Source organism: Cylas formicarius, unplaced genomic scaffold (genome assembly GCF_029955315.1).
Source record: "Cylas formicarius isolate icCylForm1 unplaced genomic scaffold, icCylForm1.1 PGA_scaffold_3__17_contigs__length_32017465, whole genome shotgun sequence".
NCBI lineage: Eukaryota > Metazoa > Arthropoda > Insecta > Coleoptera > Brentidae > Cylas > Cylas formicarius.
Window position 1 is genome coordinate 4,185,687 of NW_026844326.1, and position 23,003 is coordinate 4,208,689.

The 23,003-nt window shown below is 40.9% G+C and overlaps 2 protein-coding genes across 2 annotated transcripts; both read right to left on the minus strand.

The window, feature by feature from the left end:
• Positions 1-1,387: 1,387 nt before the first annotated feature.
• LOC132699984 (uncharacterized) lies at positions 1,388-2,018 on the minus strand. Its single transcript, XM_060667008.1, has 2 exons — positions 1,887-2,018; positions 1,388-1,821 (listed from the first exon to the last, which is right to left on the minus strand). The coding sequence occupies exons 1-2, from the start codon at positions 1,991-1,993 to the stop codon at positions 1,404-1,406; spliced, it is 525 nt and encodes a 174-aa protein (XP_060522991.1). The 5' UTR covers positions 1,994-2,018; the 3' UTR covers positions 1,388-1,403.
• An 8,011-nt stretch (positions 2,019-10,029) lies between these two features.
• LOC132699576 (uncharacterized) lies at positions 10,030-17,424 on the minus strand. Its single transcript, XM_060666370.1, has 3 exons — positions 16,851-17,424; positions 16,383-16,785; positions 10,030-10,089 (listed from the first exon to the last, which is right to left on the minus strand). The coding sequence occupies exons 1-3, from the start codon at positions 16,955-16,957 to the stop codon at positions 10,030-10,032; spliced, it is 570 nt and encodes a 189-aa protein (XP_060522353.1). The 5' UTR covers positions 16,958-17,424.
• Positions 17,425-23,003: the final 5,579 nt, after the last annotated feature.

Here is a 23,003-nt window from a genome sequence, read left to right on the forward strand (position 1 = left end):
TTTCAAGCTGACCTTATCGAAATGATTCCGTACGCAAAACACAATCATGGATACAAATACATACTAATTTGTTTGGGCGCTAAATGTAAAAAGAAGTCGGGAGCGGAAGTGACGAGAGCTATGAAAACAATTTGAAAGTCCACCAAAAAACCAAAAAATTTACAAACTGACGCTGGAGCTGAATTTTTCAACAAAGACTTTCAAAATTTAATGAAAAAATATCATATCAATCATTATAATGTATTTAGCGAGAAAAAGGCCGCTATAGTGGAAAGAGTGAACCGTACCATAAAAAATATAATGTGGAAAGAGTTTAGTCTACGAGGAAACTATAAACATCGACATATTATCGGACATATTATCGGAATATTATCGGAAATTGTTAGAAACTACAATAATAAACATCACAGCGTAATTAAAATGAAACCGGCCGATGTTACAAAGAAGCACGAAAAAAAAGCTATTGGAAACGGTGTTTAATCGAATAAAAATGACAAATCTTAATACAAAATTGGTCAACGGAAATTTTTACGGTAGATAAAGTTCAACTAACCAATCCCACTACGTATTTATTAAAAGATGAAAATAATCAAAATATTCTCGGTGGATTTTACAACGAACAATTGCAAAAAGTAAAGTTTCCAGACGTTTACCTAGTTGAAAAAATTCTCAAAAGAAAACGCGATAAAGTGTTTGTAAAGTGGTTGGGGTTTGATGACAAACACAATAGTTGGATAGATATAAATAATGTTGCGTAGGTGTGAGGAAGATTCAGTTGCAAATTAGTAGTGCTCATAAAACATCTAAAAAATGTTTATCCTCGACGTTCAAGGATTTCAGTATAAACAGAGCGGTTATATCGTTAAAGAAATCGCAATAATAAACGTGTCCAGCGGAGAAGTGTTTCATAGAATGGTGAAAACACCTTGTCCTTATAACTGGTTCACAGGTGAAATTAGAAATCATCTTTTGAAGACCACGAATCGTGTCCACGGACTATCCTGATGAAAAAAAAAGATGAGACCTGTCTAGCTCAAGAATGTATAGTTAGTTTTATTGGAAACGTTGTACAAAATAACTATATTTATGTTAAAGGCAGTTGTAAGGTAAACCGGTTAAAATCACTGCTTTATTACAATGATATTGTCGATTTACATGACATTGGATGTCCAAATTTAAAAAATTTAAAAGAAAATAACCAGTATAATTTTCATTGTAATAATCACTTTTATAATTCCTCTAATTGTGCCAAAGAGAATGTACTATTGCTGAGAAATTGGTATATTAATAAAAATTATCTTAAAAAATGAACTTGTTGTTTTATTAACTTTAACCATAATATTATTTTTATCATGTGATGGAAAAATTAAACAAGTTATAACTCGAATATTTTTTTATTATTTTTATTTACTAACTACACTAAATGTTTGACTTTCAAACTCGTCCGCGTCATCGTTTAAAATGAAGCAAAAATCTTCAACTTTGCTGGTAGTGGGAGTGGTGGTGGTCGTCGTCGTAGTGGTGGCTGATTTTAAAATTCTGTTTTCCAGAATTTTTATTTTCTCTTCTTCCGAAGCCGGCTTGAATTTTTTAGCCGGTACGGGTTCGTCCTGTTCTATGGCAGCCGCATAAAAATTGACGTCCGAGAATTCACGCATCCCCTTCAATAATAATTGTAATTCTTCCTCGTCATCGGCCGCCACTCTCAGGTATCGGACGGGAAGATTTTTTAATTTTCCCTGAATCGTTTGATTTTTCGGTGAATATTTCAAATACAAATGAACTCTCTTGTTCACAATCTTCACCTCTTTCCTCCCATACCTATGACAATTTGATAGATTTTTAGTAAATTATGAAAAACAAGGCAATGGAGGTGACAGACTTACCTGAATAAATTTTTTAAAAATACCGCCAGCATTTTCTTGGAAAGTCTGGCGGGATCGGTTGACTCAAAAATCAATGTTGACGGAGTGTCCATCTTCGTTGTGTACATTGTCGTAGAGTTCGATATATCTACGTATCTCGTGTATAGTAGTCGCAGTCGTCGCTTCGTCGTGGTCGTTTCGTTGTCGTCAGATTATCTGTCGACGAGTGTTAGTGATCGCGCAGAGTACGCCCGCGAACGTGTCTTAAACCGCATAAACGGTTCCAACGGCAGTGGAAGTGCTTTTTAGCGCTGAAACTGTCTACAAAGAATTCGCTTGTCCTTCTTAGGACATTAAACGTTAAAGTGAGGGAAAATAGAGACTTTCCACGGAGCTGGAACGTCTAAAGGTAAGTCAAAAATTAAAGCGCTCAAAAATTGACAAAAGCGCGAGTGACAGTGAAAACAGTGCGACAATCCGAAACAAAGAGCGGAACAAGGAGCACAATACCAAGATGGAGGATTCCTCGGACGGAGAAGTCCGAAATAGGAGCAAGACAAGAGATAAAATGGAACGATTAAAATTAAGGGCCGAGCGAGCAGAAGCTAACTTCCGTGAGCTGAAAGAACAGAATCAAAAAATGATGGCAACCGTCGAGAACCTAAACCAAAAGATTGGGCAACTTCTCGAAGAATTGGCGGCCGAACGGGCCGAAAAGAGAGCCATAATGGCCTCGATGCGCCAAGAAGCGCAGAAAGACTTAATGCCACCACCCCCACCACCCCGGCCGTCCAGCAAGACACCCATGAAGAAAGTAATCACCACAAGTGATGACGATTTCCCAGTTGTCGGAGACTGGGAAACCCAAAAACGAAAGAAAAAAAGGACGCAGGGAGGCAGAAGAGAGGAACCCGCCCCCAAAACGAACGAAATAACACCTAACCCACCTCCGCCAAACTGGCCACGGCATAACAATAAAGCATTGACCCACCACCTAGAGGAAAGGAAGGAGCCTGCCATACCCCCGGTGACTATAAATGCCAAACATAACTGGACAGCCATCTCCGGCGCCATTAAAAACGCCAGGATAAAATACAACAAGGCCAGGTCCGTGAAGGACGGCATCAAGGTGTTCCCAGAGACCACCGAAGATTACAGGAACCTAATCAAGTTCCTAAACGCACACAATGCGGAGTACTAGACGTACGCATTAAAAGAAGAGAAGAAAACTAAGATGGTCATAAAGGGCCTCTTTAAAGAACTTCCCCTCACGGAGATCGAGGAAGACCTTAAGGCACAAGGTATAGAAGATGCCAAAGTAGTACGGCTATTGAAGAAAAAGAGGGACGACAAAGGAGAGAAACTGGTCTCCGAGTTCTTCATTGTAACAACTAGCAATGAAAACATAAAAAACATTACCAACGTTTGCTCCGTAAAGGTCACGCTCGAGGAGCCACACAAAACCAGTGAGGTACCGCAATGCCATAGGTGCCAAAAGGTTGGCCACGGCCAAAGCAGATGCACCTTCCAACACAGGTGCGTCAAGTGCGGCAAGGACCACCCCACTCGGGAATGCACCGTTCCATCGGAGCCCAAAACTGCGGCGGCCCCCATGTAGCAAGCTACAGGGGTTGCCCCAGCGTCCCCAAAACCGACGCACAAAAGAGGAGAGAAATCCAAAGGAACCAAGCTCCCCCCAAGAGGCAAGAACCACAACCACCCAGGCAGGCTCCTGCTCTGCAGCAACAGGACATTACAACTATCCTGGCGTCGCTACAAGCCATTTTACTGAGATTAGCCCCCCAGTAAATGGCCATACAAATCAAGCCCACGTCCTTGAGAGCGACAACGTGGAACATACGGGGCATACGGGCCAACAAAGCCGATATCGAAGAATATCTGGCAGAATATGACGTAGACATACTAGGGCTACAAGAAACACTTATAAGAGGCGGGACGAACATCAGATTCCACAACTACGTCATATACAGAAAAGATAGCCCAAACGGAAACGCCCGAGCAAACGCAGGAATCGCGATACTAGTGAAGGAATCACTAGACCACGAATACTTAGGAATTCAAGACACCGGACTGGACGCCATCACCGTAAGAGTGAATATGAGGGACGGAACCACGCTCAAGATCACCACTGTATACAGGCAAAATACTGTCAACATCACGGCAGAAGACATAGCTACCCTAATGATGGGAAGAGAATCCCAAATAATAATAGGAGATTTCAACAGTCACGCCAGAAGCTGGAACAGCAGGCAGTACTGTCCAAATGGAAGAATATTGGAAGCCGAGGTAGCAAGAAATGGGGGAACGGCCATCGGACCGGACGAGCCGACCCATTATCCCGACAATATAAACCATCGCCCTGATGTGATTGACATAGCCATAATTAAGAACCTGCGAATGCCCTACGCCATAGCAACGATGAACGAAGGACAGTCAGATCACATGCCAGTGATGCTGACACTAGGGAACGACGAAGAAATAACGGAAAGCAAGTACAAGGTAAGAAGGACGGACTGGAAAGCGTTCAAGGAGAAATGCGCACAAAGAATTAGCCTGGCAAGAAGACTCGTAACGAGACAAGACCTGGACGAAGAGATCGCCACCCTGGAAGGCACGATCCTGCAGGCCTACGAGGACTCGACGACCACCGAAATACGCAAAAAAGACAAAAGAATAGGCGGACCACTCCCTCCACATATCGACAGGAAAATCAGAGATCGGAGAAGACTCAGGAGAATCTATTGGAGAAATAGAACTGAGCAAAACAGAATAGCCCTGAACCGAGCATCTAACCAACTGAAGGAGATGCTACGCGAGCACAGAAACAGACAATGGAAAAGAAAAACCGAAGAACTCACAACCGGAGACAACACTATGTGGAGAATGCAAAAGGTATTGCGGAATCCCAGGACCACGATTCCACCAATACACGGAGAAAATGGTCTAGCATATACCAGCTTAGAAAAAGCGGAAGCATTCGCGGACTGCCTGGAGCGCGAATGCAGAACAAACACTGAAGAAAACGAAGAAACCGAAGAAATAGAACGCAAAATGGCCAGAGCAGCAAGGGAGGTTAGAGAACAGGATGACAGTGAGGAAGTCGCTGATCCAATAACCCCTAAAGAAATAGTCGCGCATATAAAGAACTCCAGAACGAGAAGAGCTCCAGGACCGGACCAAGTGACTAACATAATGTTAAAGAACTTACCAAGAAAAGGTTTCGTGGCAGTCACCAATATAGGCAACGCAATCCTCAGGCTGAGGTACTTCCCCGACGCCTGGAAGGAAGCCACGGTGACTATGATTCCCAAACCAAAAAAGAACAGAACCTTTCCGCAAAATTATAGGCCTATCAGTCTAGTAAGCAGCATGAGCAAGATCATCGAAAGAGCCATCCTCACAAGAATTAAGACCTTCACGGAGGCAATGCAGGTACTACCTGAAGAACAGTTCGGGTTCAGGGCAGGACACTCCACCGAAATGCAACTTCTAAGACTCGTCGAACAAGCCGCAGAAGGCATCGAAAGAAAACAAGCAACAGGATTGGTATTACTAGACATAGAGAGAGCCTTCGACCGAGTCTGGAAACAAGGACTCGTGGGAAAAATGAAGACCATAGGATACCCCAACTGGATCTGCAAACTGACGGATTCCTACTTGACGAACAGGAGGATCCAGGTGAAAGTAGGGCAAGAAAAATCGCAACCGAGGTTCTTGGAAGCAGGCGTCCCACAAGGAACGGTGCTATCTCCCCATCTCTACACGATATTTACCCACGACGTACCGAAGCTCCAAGGAACCGAACTTGGACTGTACGCAGATGATACAGCCTTATCATTCAGGTCACCAAACGTAGATTACGTAACGAGAAAAATGCAAAGAGCACTCGACGATTTGGAAAAATGGAGCACCAAATGGAAAATAAAAATAAACGCCAACAAAACGGAGGCAGTGCTGATCACGAAGAAAAGAACAAGTCCCCGCGAGACACTCAACCTCAACGGAGAGGACATCGAGTGGAAGGACTCCGTAAAATATCTCGGGGTGAAGATCGACAAAAGATTAACGTTTAAACAGCACATAGAGGACAATATAGCCAAAACCAGGGCAGTGGCGACCCAACTATACCCTATCTTAGGGAAACACAGCGAGATGAACCTAAATAACAAGGTCACGCTGATAAAGGCGGTTATAAGACCGACACTGACCTATGCATCTACTGCATGGGGCTTTGCGGCAAAAACCTACATGGAAAGGCTCAGAGCTTGCGAAAGCAAAATCATCAGGTGGGCAGTAGGAGCTCCATACTACGTAAGAAACGAAAATATCAGAAGAGATCTGAAACTCAACACTCTGTTAGAGTTCATTAAGGACAAAGCGATAAAAGCTTTCGAAAAAGCGGAGATGCACGAATCCAGAGGACTAAGAAGAGCAGTGGATTACGATCTTGAAGGAGCAAGGCCAGCCAAAAGGCCTAGAAGAATACTAACTGAACCAGGATGACAGCAAGATCGCGGATAAGAAGACATTCCCGAACTCAGAAGACACCAGGTAAGTAGCCTTGAGTTACCCGAGCATCCCGAACAGAAGAAAAATTTTCTTACTGAACGGGATAGTCGGCATCAAATTAAAGACACATAAATTTCATTTTCTCGCAACCAACCAACACTTTCTCCACAGATACATCCCGTATTCCGCAGGAATACGGAGTAGAGCGAAGCATCGAGGTACCTCGACAGCAGACACTCAAAAACGGTAGAGAGTCAGGAGGGTCTGGCTTAGGGCTTCGCCCTGCTCACCCGAATGACACCTGCCATGGTGAGGCGGTGTCCCAGGAGGGGCACCGGGAAAGGTGGCGGGTCCTCACCGCGAACCGCGAACCCTCGTGTATAGTAAAGTGAACCTCCGAAGAGAGAGGACGTGTACGCGACAGTTAGTGATTACGAGTGCATTAAAAGGATTAACCCAGTGGAAATCTACCTGCTCCGAGAAACGACCGCCCGAGCAGAACCTCGGCCGGCAGGCCGCACGATGGATCGTAAAGATCCGATTTCCGACCCGGAGGATACCCCGGCGTCTTCGGACGACGGAAAAAGGTCTCGCAGCCCCGTAAACAAAAAGCCCGCCAAACCATCCTACAATGATTTGGCAGAGTACAGTAGTAAACTGGCTGCAGAAAACAAGATCCTTCGTTCGAGGATAAACGAAGTTATTCAACAAAATTCCGATCTGCAGAGAACCATCAGCGAAATGCGGGAGGCGCAGAAAACCCAGGAGGAGATGACCAGGAAGCTCCAGGAAACCTCAGACAAGGTACTCGCCAAGGTAGGCAAACCCGACATCACCCCAACCCCACAACCAAACACCACCCCCGCACCAACCCCCGACACGCCCATGGACACGTCCGCACCGGCCACACAAAAGAAAAGGAGGAACTCGGTGGAATTCCCTCCGCTCAAAAAACAACCGCCATTCCACGCCAATCCCAGTCAGACTACGAGCCCCCCGGCGAAGCGCGCGGTTCCCCCGGCGCAGCCAGGGACAAGCAAGGAACAACCCCCGACGACTCGCCCAGTCGAACCGACGCCAAACCAGCCACCAGCCCCGGACACCAAAGACCGCGTTCCCCCCATCATCATAAGGTCCAAGTCAAATTGGGTCCAAGTCTCGGCGGCCTTGAAAACCAGACAAATACATTACACGTCAGCCAGAAACACCGAGGAAGGCATAAGGATACAGCCAGGCAGCACCGCAGATTACCGCAACGCCACGAGGTTTCTGGAGGAAAACCGCATACCATACCACTCCTTTCAGCTAAAAGAAGAAAGAAACCTCCACGTGGTCCTGAAAGGCATCCCCGAATCCCTCGACTCGGAGACCGTCGCCGAAGAACTCAAGGCCCTGGGGTACCACCCGTCGAAGGTACGTAGAATGACAAAGTTGGCCCACGACAAAAGGGTACCAATGGGCATGGTCCTGGTGGTTCTCCCGAGAGAGGAGAAACACATTTACCAGCTACAATACTTCGTCAGTTTAAAAATCAAACCCGAAGCACTCAAGCAACGACACGAGGTGACGCAATGCCACAATTGCCAACTCTTCGGGCACAATCAGGGAAAATGCACGGCGCCGCCGAAGTGTGTAAAATGTGGTGCAGGGCACAGGACAGAAACCTGTAAAAAACCGAAAAACACCCCCGGCCGCTGCGCTAACTGCCGAGGCGATCACACAGCGAACGCGAGGATATGCCCGTCAAGACCGCCACCCAAAATTCCACCCCCCGCCAAGGCTGCAACAGCTGCCACGCCACCGAAGTCCAACCGACCGATGTCCTACGCCGGAGCCACCTCCACACCGCCTGCCCCAAGCCCGAGTCCCGAACCCATCCCCGCACACCAACTTCAGCAGGTTATCCAGCTCTACAACCTGCTGAAATCCTGGAATACACCACCGACAAACGCATCCATAAACATCACCAATGAATGAAATGCATTTATTTTTTTAATTATTATCTATCCTAAAATTTCCACTTCGTCAGCACGATAATAACACAGTGTATTCATAATATTAAAAGCGATCACGTTATATTTATCAATTGGGCAAAACATAATAGTTTTGACAGTAACCCCGCTATCCGATAAAAGCGGTAAAATTCTACAAAGTGATATTATTTATCACATACGCGTCTATTAGAATAGACAAAAAAGTCTGCTGCGTATACGTAAAAATGTCTGAAATCAGTGAGTTGAGTGAAAAAACGCTGCTGAAAATTAAAGAAGTTGGCGAGTTAATTAAAACAAAACATGAATATTGCAAGTGGATAAAATTTCTGAACAGAAACATTTTAATTTTGAAAAAATATTTAAAAAGTGTATCATCGTCATCGTCGACAGACAGAAAAGCGGTTGCAAAAATAGAATCAAATTTAAGTCTTTTAAAAAATTTCAAAGAACAATTCAAACATCATAAAACAGTTAAAAAAAATAATGCAAAATTAATTTGGGTTGATAACGAGTCTTGCCTTAAAAATCGTATTAAAACGGGAGCAATAGTTAATTTAGATATTAAAGATCCTATAATATTTATTAGCAAGGCGTTTAGATCATTCTCTTGTCAAATAAAAAAAGCCCTTCGGGAGTCCCTAATTAAAATTAACGTAATATTTCTTGCAGATTTTGTAAAACCGCAAACGGGCGAAATCGACGAAAAACATTTTTCCACCAAAAGAAAGAATTTTATAGTAATTATATTAAAAATAATATATTAACAAAATTAGAAGATTTTGAAGATAGGGATTCTGGTTGGGCTCTTCACCGGATTCTACAATTAAAAGTTAACATTAATAATTATACACCGATAAATATCGGTCTTTCAACTTATGTATCGATGCCAAAATTTATTATTAATAAAAAAGCTGTTCTTAATATTCAAAATAACGATGAATATTGTTTTCTTTGGTCTATCGTTGCCGCGCTACATCCTTGTCGTACAAATCAAAATCCGCGTATTACCTATTCGTATCCTCAGTGAAGTTTTAAAATACGATGGCATTGAATTTCCCATCAAATTAAAAGACATAAAAAAGTTTGAAGAAATAAATAATATTTCCATAAACGTTTTCTCATTAGAAAAGCGGGAAATTGTACCGGCGTGTTTAAGTCAATTCTCTTATTTAAGAACGGTTAATTTATTGATGCTTCCCACCGATATAACCAATGATTACGACGACGACGACAACAATAATCTCTCTAATCACATTAACAATTTTGAGACAGTTTTTCATTTCGCATTAATTAGTAGTTTATCACGGCTATTATCGAAACAAAGAGGAGATTCGACTCATAGCAGATTTTATTGCGATTGGTGAGTTATATATCTATTTATGATGACCCATATAATAATAAGAACGCATTCGATAAGGATAAGCTTATTCAGCTATTATATACTATAAATACAAGTATTGTGCATGTGCTTATTCAGTTTCTTAAGTCGCTTCTTGTCGTAACGCTGCCTGTAAACGCTCGTATTGAATAAAAAATCGTTTTTAAAAATACAAGTTTTACGGACAGAAATAAAATTGGCGCAGTCGGTAGGATCCTTTTCGGTGTGTTTTCGAAAATTTACTCGATATTAGTGCGCTGGATTACCGTTTTTGGATTGTCAGTGCATTGTACTTCTCGAAAGTTTCTTCGCGATTAATGTGCTGAAACGCCAGTTTGGATCATCAGTGTATCGCAAAAGGGATCGTGATACACTTCTGTTTCAACAGTTAAGAAAAAGATTTCAAAACATCATCGTTACACGGGGCACTTGGGGCTCCTGGCAACATCAATCATTGGTACGCCATTTCGATAGCCAGTAGGACGAACTAGCCTGAGCCAGCGTCCACTACAAACGGCATCGTTCTTGGGAAAGTGCAGCTTCTCAACTGGACGTGACCATTTGATACAGGAACGAGACTAGGAACATATAATTGTAAGTGCGTTTACTAAACTGTTCCTTATAGTTGTGACTCCTGTTAGTTAAGAATTTGTAAAAGATTTTATGATATTTCATGAGGAAATTTAAAAATAGGCTAAGCGATATTACTTATTCTAGAAGAATAAATAGTGCGGAAAATAATCAATCACGTAGTAATCAAATAGACGAATTATATTCTGGTATTTCTTTGTTGCATTGTGTAAGTGAAGAAAATAATCCTACTCTTACGGATACTTTAGAAACTAGCTTAGATTTAACTATTAGTGAAATTAACAATATGGCCGACGCTTTGAGATCAACTGTTTCTCTATTAAAAAACTTCGATGGTACGCCGTCACGTTTAGAATTTTTCCTTAACCAAATTGATACTTTCTATGTAAGATATTTTAATAATGATCAACCACAGCAGGAATATGTTATCTTGGCAATAAAATCAAAAATTATAGGTACAGCCGAAGATTTTCTTTTAACTCGACTAGACCTTAGAACCTGGCCCGAGATAAAATCAGCTTTAATTCAGAAATTTAGTGATCCGATCACTCGTACTAACGTTCAACAACAATTAATATTTTCATCGAGGAAAAATGATTCTATTCATGACTACATTCAAAAACTCAAAGCCTTAGTCACTAAAATTAATACTAAGATATGTTCAGAAATCGAAAACGCTGAAGCTAGATCGATATTAATTTCTCAAAATGAATTAACCGCTACACAAAATCTTTTAGCAAACATTCCTAATGAATTGAGAACGTTACTTATAGTTCCCAATCCTCAGACTTTGGATCAAGCTATAGATACTATTAATAATTATGAAATATTAACAAGTCAAACACATTTTAAAAATACTTATCTCCAAAATAGTACGTCTACACGACATAATATGCAGAAACCATTAAATTATAATAATCAAATATCGAGTAATCTGATAAATCAATCTTTTAGACAGCCAAATCAACCCTTTAGACAGCAAAATTTACCATTCGGACAATCCCATCAAATGCCACAAAATCAATTCTTTAAACCCCAAAATCAATTTTTCAAGCCACAAAATCAATTCTTTAAACCTCAAAACCAATTTTTCAAGCCACAAAACCAATTTTTAAAACATAATTTATTTTTCTTGCAGTGTGTGGTCTTGCATTATCCTGTTGCAACAAGGTCGTGTTTTGTTGATAATCCGTAAAAATAATCCCTTTGCCATCCCAGAATACAGTAGGCATTACCTTTCCAGACAGATGGAACTGCAGGCGCCTTAAGTAGAGGACCATCTTCAGGTGTGTGCCATTCTTTGCATTGACTTTCTACAGTTGGTACTATTCGTTACCAAAATTGCTACTGGAAGTTAGACCATATCAGAAGTATTGAATTTCTGTTCTGGTTCCAGCCACCTTGACACCCTAAGTCTAAACCCAAACAATCATGCAAGATGTCACGAACTTGAATAGCTATCCCTTAGCGCGCAGTACTTTGACGAATGGTCATTCACCTGTCAGCAATGTTTTTCGCAATTTCTGTCCACAGAAAGAAAATTAGTACTTTTTGAGATGCTGTTGCGTCTTTCTTGGTAACAAAAACAGTCCTACGAAAAGGCGTCCATATCAGTCGAACATCTAATGAGATCACGTTACGTAGTCAACTCGCTTTACATTAAGAGAGTTTATAATTTTAATTACCCTATACTCACCACATAATCTCAACAAAAAAAGCTTTGGGAGGTATCGTATAAAAATATGTGTACCAAACCGTGAACAACCTTTACTATTTTTTATTTTTACTTTACTTTTTTTAAGATAAACCTACTTACACAGAAAGTACCAAAGATATTATGAATGGTTATTTATAACATTTAAGAAGCATTAGAAAGTTGTCGGATTCGTTTAATGCGTTGAGTGGGAGCTGATATTTCACAATTCAATGCTCGCAGTACTCGGCTACTACATCAAAAACTCTGACCAATTGAGTCTTTATTTACATAATTCATAGAACTGTAGGTTAACCTGCAGATTTTGTATTATTATACATCCTTATCCCTAAGAAATTAGAAAATAACTGTCGTTTTTTTAGTATTTACGGCTTGACAAAGATACAGTTTTTCCTTTTTTACCGAAAATTGTCGATTCGAATCGTTAAAATTGTAAATTCTTTTCATCTATTGATTATAGAACAATTCCAGCAACTTTGGAAACGTTCCTTGTATAATATATATATATATATATATATATATATATATATATATATATATATATATATATATATATATATATATATATATATATATATATATATATATATATATATATATATATATATATATATATATATATATATATATATATATATATATATATATACACTTACTAGAGTCGTCGTCGTCGTCGTTGCTGGCGTTGTTGTTGTTGAATTTTGCAAAGAAGACTCGATATTTTTTAATCGTTTTGTAATAGGCTTAAACATTGTCTCTTGCATCATTTCACCATGTTTTAATTCTTCAAATTTTTTTCTTTTATCCTTACGTTTAGAAATTAATCGTTTTTTCAAAACTTTATCATTTTGTTGACTGATCATAGCGCTCGATATCACTGTCTATAGCAAGTTACGTTCTGAATGTAGAACCACTAGTGAATAACCTTTATAGGAACAGCTCTCTCTGATCAGGTGTAAACAACTTTTGATCGGGGACCTAAACAGCTCCTGAACAGGTCTAAAACAGCTCTCGATCAGGTCTAAACAGCTTCTGAACAGGTCTAAACAGCTCCTGAACAGGTCGAAACAGCTTCGCCGCCGCGATAGGACGATTAGAAATGTATGAAGCGATCAAATGTTTTCCTATATCGACCTCCTTGGTTAATATCGCAGTCTTTAAATATAATTAGGAAACTAAACGCTTCGTTCCAGCATAAAGCACACATTTCTTTAAAACATTCAAAAGTCATATCGGTACCGATATGACCGTTGTATATGTGTTTCAAATTTAAATCGTCTTATAAGATGTTTAGGTATTTTAGCATACGTTTGACATAAATAAAACGTATGCTAAAATACCTAAACATCTTATAAGACGATTTAAATTTGAAACACATATACAACGGTCATATCGGTACCGATATGACTTTTGAATGTTTTAAAGAAATGTGTGCTTTATGCTGGAACGAAGCGTTTAGTTTCCTAATTATATTTAAAGACTGCGATATTAACCAAGGAGGTCGATATAGGAAAACATTTGATCGCTTCATACATTTCTAATCGTCCTATCGCGGCGGCGAAGCTGTTTCGACCTGTTCAGGAGCTGTTTAGACCTGTTCAGAAGCTGTTTAGACCTGATCAAGAGCTGTTTTAGACCTGTTCAGGAGCTGTTTAGGTCCCCGATCAAAAGTTGTTTACACCTGATCAGAGAGAGCTGTTCCTATAAAGGTTATTCACTAGTTGTTCTACATTCAGAACGTAACTTGCTATAGACGGTGATATCGAGCGCTATGATCAGTCAACAAAATGATAAAGTTTTGAAAAAACGATTAATTTCTAAACGTAAGGATAAAAGAAAAAAATTTGAAGAATTAAAACATGGTGAAATGATGCAAGAGACAATGTTTAAGCCTATTACAAAACGATTAAAAAATATCGAGTCTTCTTTGCAAAATTCAACAACAACAACGCCAGCAACGACGATGACGACGACTCTAGTAAGTGATGTAACACAAACTACTCCAAAGTATCATCCTCCCGTAAAAGTGGAGGAGCCCGCCGCCACCGCCGCCGCCACAGCAGAAGAACAAACTTTACCACTATCAGTAATTCAAAAGAAACGAAAAATATTGCCTAGACGGTTATCATTTAATTCGACTCCTATTAGTAATTACGATTCACCGAGTGAAATGAAACAATGAACTATAGATGAAATTGATTCAGATTATGAAGACAACGTAGTAAACGTAGACAAGGAATCTACTAGTCGATTTGAAGATATCCGACAAGTGTCTTTTATTGAATATTTGGATCAATACGTTCCATTACCACGGAAATATATTCGAGAAATTTACGAAGATACCGAAAATAGAGAGTTTGATCACAAGTATGGCGTTAGAATAGATAAAAGTACTGAAAAATTTTTTATTGGTAACTCACAACTAGATATTCAAGGATCAGATATTTATGTTCAAGGTAAACGGTACAGAGGTACTCAAGGTTTATACGAATTGTTATTTAAAAAGTATCCTAATAATAGTTTATTTAACGAACAAGACAGGGAAAATTATAAACAAATTGTATGCAAAACGAACGCTCACAAAAGACATTATAAATCCAATGCTCAAATTGACGGAAAATATAAAAATATTATTGCACCAACAATAACTGGGGGAAAGGGTTTAATGACAACAATGGAAGTGACACCCAATAAAAAAGATTACATTTATTGGGACGGTCACTTAAATGAGATAAATTCGCTAATTGAAGAATTGCGCGAAGCTGATATTATAGAATGAAGCCGTCGAAATTTATTACGGTTGCCAAGCGACAAGTTGTCGAGGAACTTCATAAACCTGCTCGTATAAACTTTAAACGTAGAAAAACTATAATTAAATCTTTATATGATCTGTTTCAAGCTGACCTTATCGAAATGATTCCGTACGCAAAACAAAATCATGGATACAAATACATACTAATTGTAATAAATTGTTTTACTAAATTTGTTTGGGCGCTAAATGTAAAAAATAAGTCGGGAGCGGAAGTGACGAGAGCTATGAAAACAATTTGAAAGTCCACCAAAAAACCAAAAAATTTTCAAACTGACGCTGGAGCTGAATTTTTCAACAAAGACTTTCAAAATTTAATGAAAAAATATCATATCAATCATTATAATGTATTTAGCGAGAAAAAGGCCGCTATAGTGGAAAGAGTGAACCGTACCATAAAAAATATAATGTGGAAAGAGTTTAGTCTACGAGGAAACTATAAATGGATCGACATATTATCGGAAATTGTTAGAAACTACAATAATAAACATCACAGCGTAATTAAAATGAAACCGGCCGATGTTACAAAGAAGCACGAAAAAAAAGCTATTGGAAACGGTGTTTAATCGAATAAAAATGACAAATCTTAATACAAAATTGGTCAACGGAAATTTTTACGGTAGATAAAGTTCAACTAACCAATCCCACTACGTATTTATTAAAAGATGAAAATAATCAAAATATTCTCGGTGGATTTTACAACGAACAATTGCAAAAAGTAAAGTTTCCAGACGTTTACCTAGTTGAAAAAATTCTCAAAAGAAAACGCGATAGTGTTTGTAAAGTGGTTGGGGTTTGATGACAAACACAATAGTTGGATAGATATAAATAATGTTGCGTAGGTGTGAGGAAGATTCAGTTGCAAATTAGTAGTGCTCATAAAACATCTAAAAAATGTTTATCCTCGACGTTCAAGTATTTCAGTATAAACAGAGCGGTTATATCGTTAAAGAAATCGCAATAATAAACGTGTCCAGCGGAGAAGTGTTTCATAGAATGGTGAAAACACCTTGTCCTTATAACTGGTTCACAGGTGAAATTAGAAATCATCTTTTGAAGACCACGAATCGTGTCCACGGACTATCCTGATGAAAAAAAAGATGAGACCTGTCTAGCTCAAGAATGTATAGTTAGTTTTATTGGAAACGTTGTACAAAATAACTATATTTATGTTAAAGGCAGTTGTAAGGTAAACCGGTTAAAATCACTGCTTTATTACAATGATATTGTCGATTTACATGACATTGGATGTCCAAATTTAAAAAATTTAAAAGAAAATAACCAGTATAATTTTCATTGTAATAATCACTTTTATAATTCCTCTAATTGTGCCAAAGAGAATGTACTATTGCTGAGAAATTGGTATATTAATAAAAATTATCTTAAAAAATGAACTTGTTGTTTTATTAACTTTAACCATAATATTATTTTTATCATGTGATGGAAAAATTAAACAAGTTATAACTCGAATATTTTTTTATTATTTTTATTTACTAACTACACTAAATTTTTGACTTTCAAACTCGTCCGCGTCATCGTTTAAAATGAAGCAAAAATCTTCAACTTTGCTGGTAGTGGGAGTGGTGGTGGTCGTCGTCGTAGTGGTGGCTGATTTTAAAATTCTGTTTTCCAGAATTTTTATTTTCTCTTCTTCCGAAGCCGGCTTGAATTTTTTAGCCGGTACGGGTTCGTCCTGTTCTATGGCAGCCGCATAAAAATTGACGTCCGAGAATTCACGCATCCCCTTCAATAATAATTGTAATTCTTCCTCGTCATCGGCCGCCACTCTCAGGTATCGGACGGGAAGATTTTTTAATTTTCCCTGAATCGTTTGATTTTTCGGTGAATATTTCAAATACAAATGAACTCTCTTGTTCACAATCTTCACCTCTTTCCTCCCATACCTATGACAATTTGATAGATTTTTAGTAAATTATGAAAAACAAGGCAATGGAGGTGACAGACTTACCTGAATAAATTTTTTAAAAATACCGCCAGCATTTTCTTGGAAAGTCTGGCGGGATCGGTTGACTCAAAAATCAATGTTGACGGAGTGTCCATCTTCGTTGTGTACATTGTCGTAGAGTTCGATATATCTACGTATCTCGTGTATAGTAAAGTGAACCTCCGAAGAGAGAGGACGTGTACGCGACAGTTAGTGATTACGAGTGCATTAAAAGGATTAACCCAGTGGAAATCTACCTGCTCCGAGAAACGACCGCCCGAGCAGAACCTCGGCCGGCAGGCCGCACGATGGATCGTAAAGATCCGATTTCCGACCCGGAGGATACCCCGGCGTCTTCGGACGACGGAAAAAGGTCTCGCAGCCCCGTAAACAAAAAGCCCGCCAAACCATCCTACAATGATTTGGCAGAGTACAGTAGTAAACTGGCTGCAGAAAACAAGATCCTTCGTTCGAGGATAAACGAAGTTATTCAACAAAATTCCGATCTGCAGAGAACCATCAGCGAAATGCGGGAGGCGCAGAAAACCCAGGAGGAGATGACCAGGAAGCTCCAGGAAACCTCAGACAAGGTACTCGCCAAGGTAGGCAAACCCGACATCACCCCAACCCCACAACCAAACACCACCCCCGCACCAACCCCCGACACGCCCATGGACACGTCCGCATCGGCCACACAAAAGAAAAGGAGGAACTCGGTGGAATTCCCTCCGCTCAAAAAACAACCGCCATTCCACGCCAATCCCAGTCAGACTACGAGCCCCCCGGCGAAGCGCGCGGTTCCCCCGGCGCAGCCAGGGACAAGCAAGGAACAACCCCCGACGACTCGCCCAGTCGAACCGACGCCAAACCAGCCACCAGCCCCGGACACCAAAGACCGCGTTCCCCCAATCATCATAAGGTCCAAGTCAAATTGGGTCCAAGTCTCGGCGGCCTTGAAAACCAGACAAATACATTACACGTCAGCCAGAAACACCGAGGAAGGCATAAGGATACAGCCAGGCAGCACCGCAGATTACCGCAACGCCACGAGGTTTCTGGAGGAAAACCGCATACCATACCACTCCTTTCAGCTAAAAGAAGAAAGAAACCTCCACGTGGTCCTGAAAGGCATCCCCGAATCCCTCGACTCGGAGACCGTCGCCGAAGAACTCAAGGCCCTGGGGTACCACCCGTCGAAGGTACGCAGAATGACAAAGTTGGCCCACGACAAAAGGGTACCAATGGGCATGGTCCTGGTGGTTCTCCCGAGAGAGGAGAAACACATTTACCAGCTACAATACTTCGTCAGTTTAAAAATCAAACCCGAAGCACTCAAGCAACGACACGAGGTGACGCAATGCCACAATTGCCAACTCTTCGGGCACAATCAGGGAAAATGCACGGCGCCGCCGAAGTGTGTAAAATGTGGTGCAGGGCACAGGACAGAAACCTGTAAAAAACCGAAAAACACCCCCGGCCGCTGCGCTAACTGCCGAGGCGATCACACAGCGAACGCGAGGATATGCCCGTCAAGACCGCCACCCAAAATTCCACCCCCCGCCAAGGCTGCAACAGCTGCCACGCCACCGAAGTCCAACCGACCGATGTCCTACGCCGGAGCCACCTCCACACCGCCTGCCCCAAGCCCGAGTCCCGAACCCATCCCCGCACACCAACTTCAGCAGGTTATCCAGCTCTACAACCTGCTGAAATCCTGGAATACACCACCGACAAACGCATCCATAAACATCACCAATGAATGAAATGCATTTATTTTTTTAATTATTATCTATCCTAGAATTTCCACTTCGTCAGCACGATAATAACACAGTGTATTCATAATATTAAAAGCGATCACGTTATATTTATCAATTGGGCAAAACATAATAGTTTTGACAGTAACCCCGCTATCCGATAAAAGCGGTAAAATTCTACAAAGTGATATTATTTATCACATACGCGTCTATTAGAATAGACCAAAAAGTCTGCTGCGTATACGTAAAAATGTCTGAAATCAGTGAGTTGAGTGAAAAAACGCTGCTGAAAATTAAAGAAGTTGGTGAGTTAATTAAAACAAAACATGAATATTGCAAGTGGATAAAATTTCTGAACAGAAACATTTTAATTTTGAAAAAATATTTAAAAAGTGTATCATCGTCATCGTCGACAGACAGAAAAGCGGTTGCAAAAATAGAATCAAATTTAAGTCTTTTAAAAAATTTCAAAGAACAATTCAAACATCATAAAACAGTTAAAAAAAATAATGCAAAATTAATTTGGGTTGATAACGAGTCTTGCCTTAAAAATCGTATTAAAACGGTAGCAATAGTTAATTTAGATATTAAAGATCCTATAATATTTATTAGCAAGGCGTTTAGATCATTCTCTTGTCAAATAAAAAAAGCCCTTCGGGAGTCCCTAATTAAAATTAAGGTAATATTTCTTGCAGATTTTGTAAAACCGCAAACGGGCGAAATCGACGAAAAACATTTTTCCACCAAAAGAAAGAATTTTATAGTAATTATATTAAAAATAATATATTAACAAAATTAGAAGATTTTGAAGATAGGGATTCTGGTTGGGCTCTTCACCGGATTCTACAATTAAAAGTTAACATTAATAATTATACACCGATAAATATCGGTCTTTCAACTTATGTATCGATGCCAAAATTTATTATTAATAAAAAAGCTGTTCTTAATATTCAAAATAACGATGAATATTGTTTTCTTTGGTCTATCGTTGCCGCGCTACATCCTTGTCGTACAAATCAAAATCCGCGTATTACCTATTCGTATCCTCAGTGAAGTTTTAAAATACGATGGCATTGAATTTCCCATCAAATTAAAAGACATAAAAAAGTTTGAAGAAATAAATAATATTTCCATAAACGTTTTCTCATTAGAAAAGCGGGAAATTGTACCGGTGTGTTTAAGTCAATTCTCTTATTTAAGAACGGTTAATTTATTGATGCTTCCCACCGATATAACCAATGATTTCGACGACGACGACAACAATAATCTCTCTAATCACATTAACAATTTTGAGACAGTTTTTCATTTCGCATTAATTAGTAGTTTATCACGGCTATTATCGAAACAAAGAGGAGATTCGACTCATAGCAGATTTTATTGCGATTGGTGAGTTATATATCTATTTATGATGACCCATATAATAATAAGAACGCATTCGATAAGGATAAGCTTATTCAGCTATTATATACTATAAATACAAGTATTGTGCATGTGCTTATTCAGTTTCTTAAGTCGCTTCTTGTCGTAACGCTGCCTGTAAACGCTCGTATTGAATAAAAAATCGTTTTTAAAAATACAAGTTTTACGGACAGAAATAAAATTGGCGCAGTCGGTAGGATCCTTTTCGGTGTGTTTTCGAAAATTTACTCGATATTAGTGCGCTGGATTACCGTTTTTGGATTGTCAGTGCATTGTACTTCTCGAAAGTTTCTTCGCGATTAGTGTGCTGAAACGCCAGTTTGGATCATCAGTGTATCGCAAAAGGGATCGTGACACACTTCTGTTTCAACAGTTAAGAAAAAGATTTCAAAACATCATCGTTACACAGGGCACTTGGGGCTCCTGGCAACATCGATCATTGGTACGCCATTTCGATAGCCAGTAGGACGAACTAGCCTGAGCCAGCGTCCACTACAAACGGCATCGTTCTTGGGAAAGTGCAGCTTCTCAACTGGACGTGACCATTTGATACAGGAACGAGACTAGGAACATATAATTGTAAGTGCGTTTACTAAACTGTTCCTTATAGTTGTGACTCCTGTTAGTTAAGAATTTGTAAAAGATTTTATGATATTTCATGAGGAAATTTAAAAATAGGCTAAGCGTTCTAGAAGAATAAATAGTGCGGAAAATAATCAATCACGTAGTAATCAAATAGACGAATTATATTCTGGTATTTCTTTGTTGCATTGTGTAAGTGAAGAAAATAATCCTACTCTTACGGATACTTTAGAATAAAATAATCGGGGTTTTCTACGGGCTCCTGCCCTGTGCCGTACCAACCAACGGTTCCGGAACAGTCGCGTGTGTCGTCCCTCTGTATTGTGTGTGTTCGCGACTGTCCTGGGAGACATTTCGGGCAATTCGGGTTTGCTCTGTGTGATGACCTTGGCTAGAAGAAGCGCCTAGCCCTACCACCCCCTAGTTGACGGGAGCCCCCCCTTTTGCTTGTGCGACCATCGACGCGGCCGTCGCGGCGCAGACGTTGAGAGAGCGCTTTTGTCCTACCGTTCGCGGTTTAGTGTTTAGTGTCTTGTCGATGCTTCCAGTCATAACCAGTTGGGTCCCTACATTCTAAGGGACCCTGTCGACCGACACGTACTTTTGTGTTACTTTGTCTTTCGCGCGCGCGTGGTGCGTGTGCGTGGCACATGGCATCTCAGAGTCGCTTCCCCTGCGAGGGGTGCGGCCGTGGTTATCTGACGGCGGCCAGCCTCGCCCAGCATCAGAGGAGATACTGTCGCGGCCGTGTTGAGGAGGGCTCTAGCGGATGTGAGGAGTGTGGCCGGGCCTTCGCCACATATGCTGGGTTGCGGCAGCATATACGCCGTGCCCACCCGGACGCCTACAACAGAAGCGTCGAGCTGGGCGATCGCCGGAAGGCAGACCCTGTCTCAGAGTTGGAGCGCTCTGCTATATGCCTGGCAGAGTTGGAGTACGGTGGAACCGCAGTCAACAAACATCTGGCTGAGAAGTTCCACCGTACCGTGGATGCCATCAAAAACCTCCGCAAGCAAAAGGCATACTGCTCTCTACGCGCCCGGCTAGAGGCTGAGCAGAAGGAGGCTCCCGGCCACCTAACCCACTTCCCCTCTCATTTTGACCGGCCCTCACAGGCTAGCCCATTGCGCCTGCCTTCGCCGCCGGCGCGTCCCCGTAGGGGTACCAGAACCCGGAGGATGGCCATCCGCTTCGAATCGGGTTCCATCAACGACGACCAGTTCGTCAGCCCGCCGCCTCGAAGGGACGCCCCATCACTGTCCCCGCCATCAGATAGTAGCGACACCGTATTCAGGACTGGACCGTCCTCCTTGTCGTCCGCGTCGTCCGCTCCCTCCTACGCTGCGTCTTCTCCCGACACCCCGGCTGCCCCGCCTGCTGCCCCCATCACGACGAATGACTTCCTCTCCACCGAAGCCGCACTAGGTGGCACCGAGGACATCCGCGAATACATCTCTGAGCTTGCGGCCCATGAGAGTATCTCTGACACTGTCGGGGAGATCGTTGGCAGGATCACCAATGGCGTCGGCGATGCGACCGCTGCGTTGGAGGAGCTATACCTTACTTTATGGACACCCGTCGAAGGCCGCCCTGTTGCGGCCCGAGATAGACACATCGCGGCAACGACACCTATGCGCCCGGGCTCGCGACGCGCACATCGGTTTAAGCGATACCAGGAGCTATATGATAAGGACGGGTCTGCACTCGCGAATCTTATCGTTCGCGGCGTGGACCCCGGCGCCGTGGGTGTTGTCCCTCCAGAGGAAGAAATCCGCGCGCACTACAGTGCTGTCTTCGCGGGGGCCGCCCCAGAAGACAGACAGTTTATATATATATATATATATATATATATATATATATATATATATATATATATATATATATATATATATATATATATATATATATATATATATATATATATATATATATATATATATATATATATATATATATATATATATATATATATAAAAAGAAATTACTGGGAAAATCGATATAAAAAAATTAATACGGCACGAACACCTAAATCTAGAAGAAAAGGAACAGCTCTTTAGACTTATTAAAAAATTCGAACAAATTTTACATAAACCCGGAGACACTTTAAACTTTACAAACCAAGTTAAACGTATTATTAGAACTAGTGATGAAATTCCCGTACATGCGAAAAGCTATCGATATCCGTATATGCATAAACAAGAAGTGAATAGACAGATAGAAGAAATGCTACAAGGAGGAATAATTCGACCATCAAGTTCTCCCTGGAGCTCACCAGTCTGGATAGTACCCAAAAAGGTAGACGCATCCGGATGTAGGAAATGGAGACTCGTGATAGACTACAGGAAATTAAATGAAAAAACAATAGACGATAAATATCCAATACCAAATTTCGCCGATATACTTGATAAACTAGGAAGATGCC

Excerpts from the sequence above, each read along its gene's own strand:
- LOC132699984 (XM_060667008.1), bottom strand. The coding sequence starts at position 1,993 with ATGTACACAACGAAGATGGACACTCCGTCAACATTGATTTTTGAGTCA. Across the intron at positions 1,822-1,886 it reads TTTTTAAAAAATTTATTCAG|GTATGGGAGGAAAGAGGTGA; the intron begins GTAAGTCTGTCA and ends AAATTGTCATAG.
- LOC132699576 (XM_060666370.1), bottom strand. The coding sequence starts at position 16,957 with ATGTACACAACGAAGATGGACACTCCGTCAACATTGATTTTTGAGTCA. Across the intron at positions 16,786-16,850 it reads TTTTTAAAAAATTTATTCAG|GTATGGGAGGAAAGAGGTGA; the intron begins GTAAGTCTGTCA and ends AAATTGTCATAG. Across the intron at positions 10,090-16,382 it reads TTGAAAGTCAAAAATTTAGT|CACATTAATCGCGAAGAAAC; the intron begins GTAGTTAGTAAA and ends CTGGCGTTTCAG.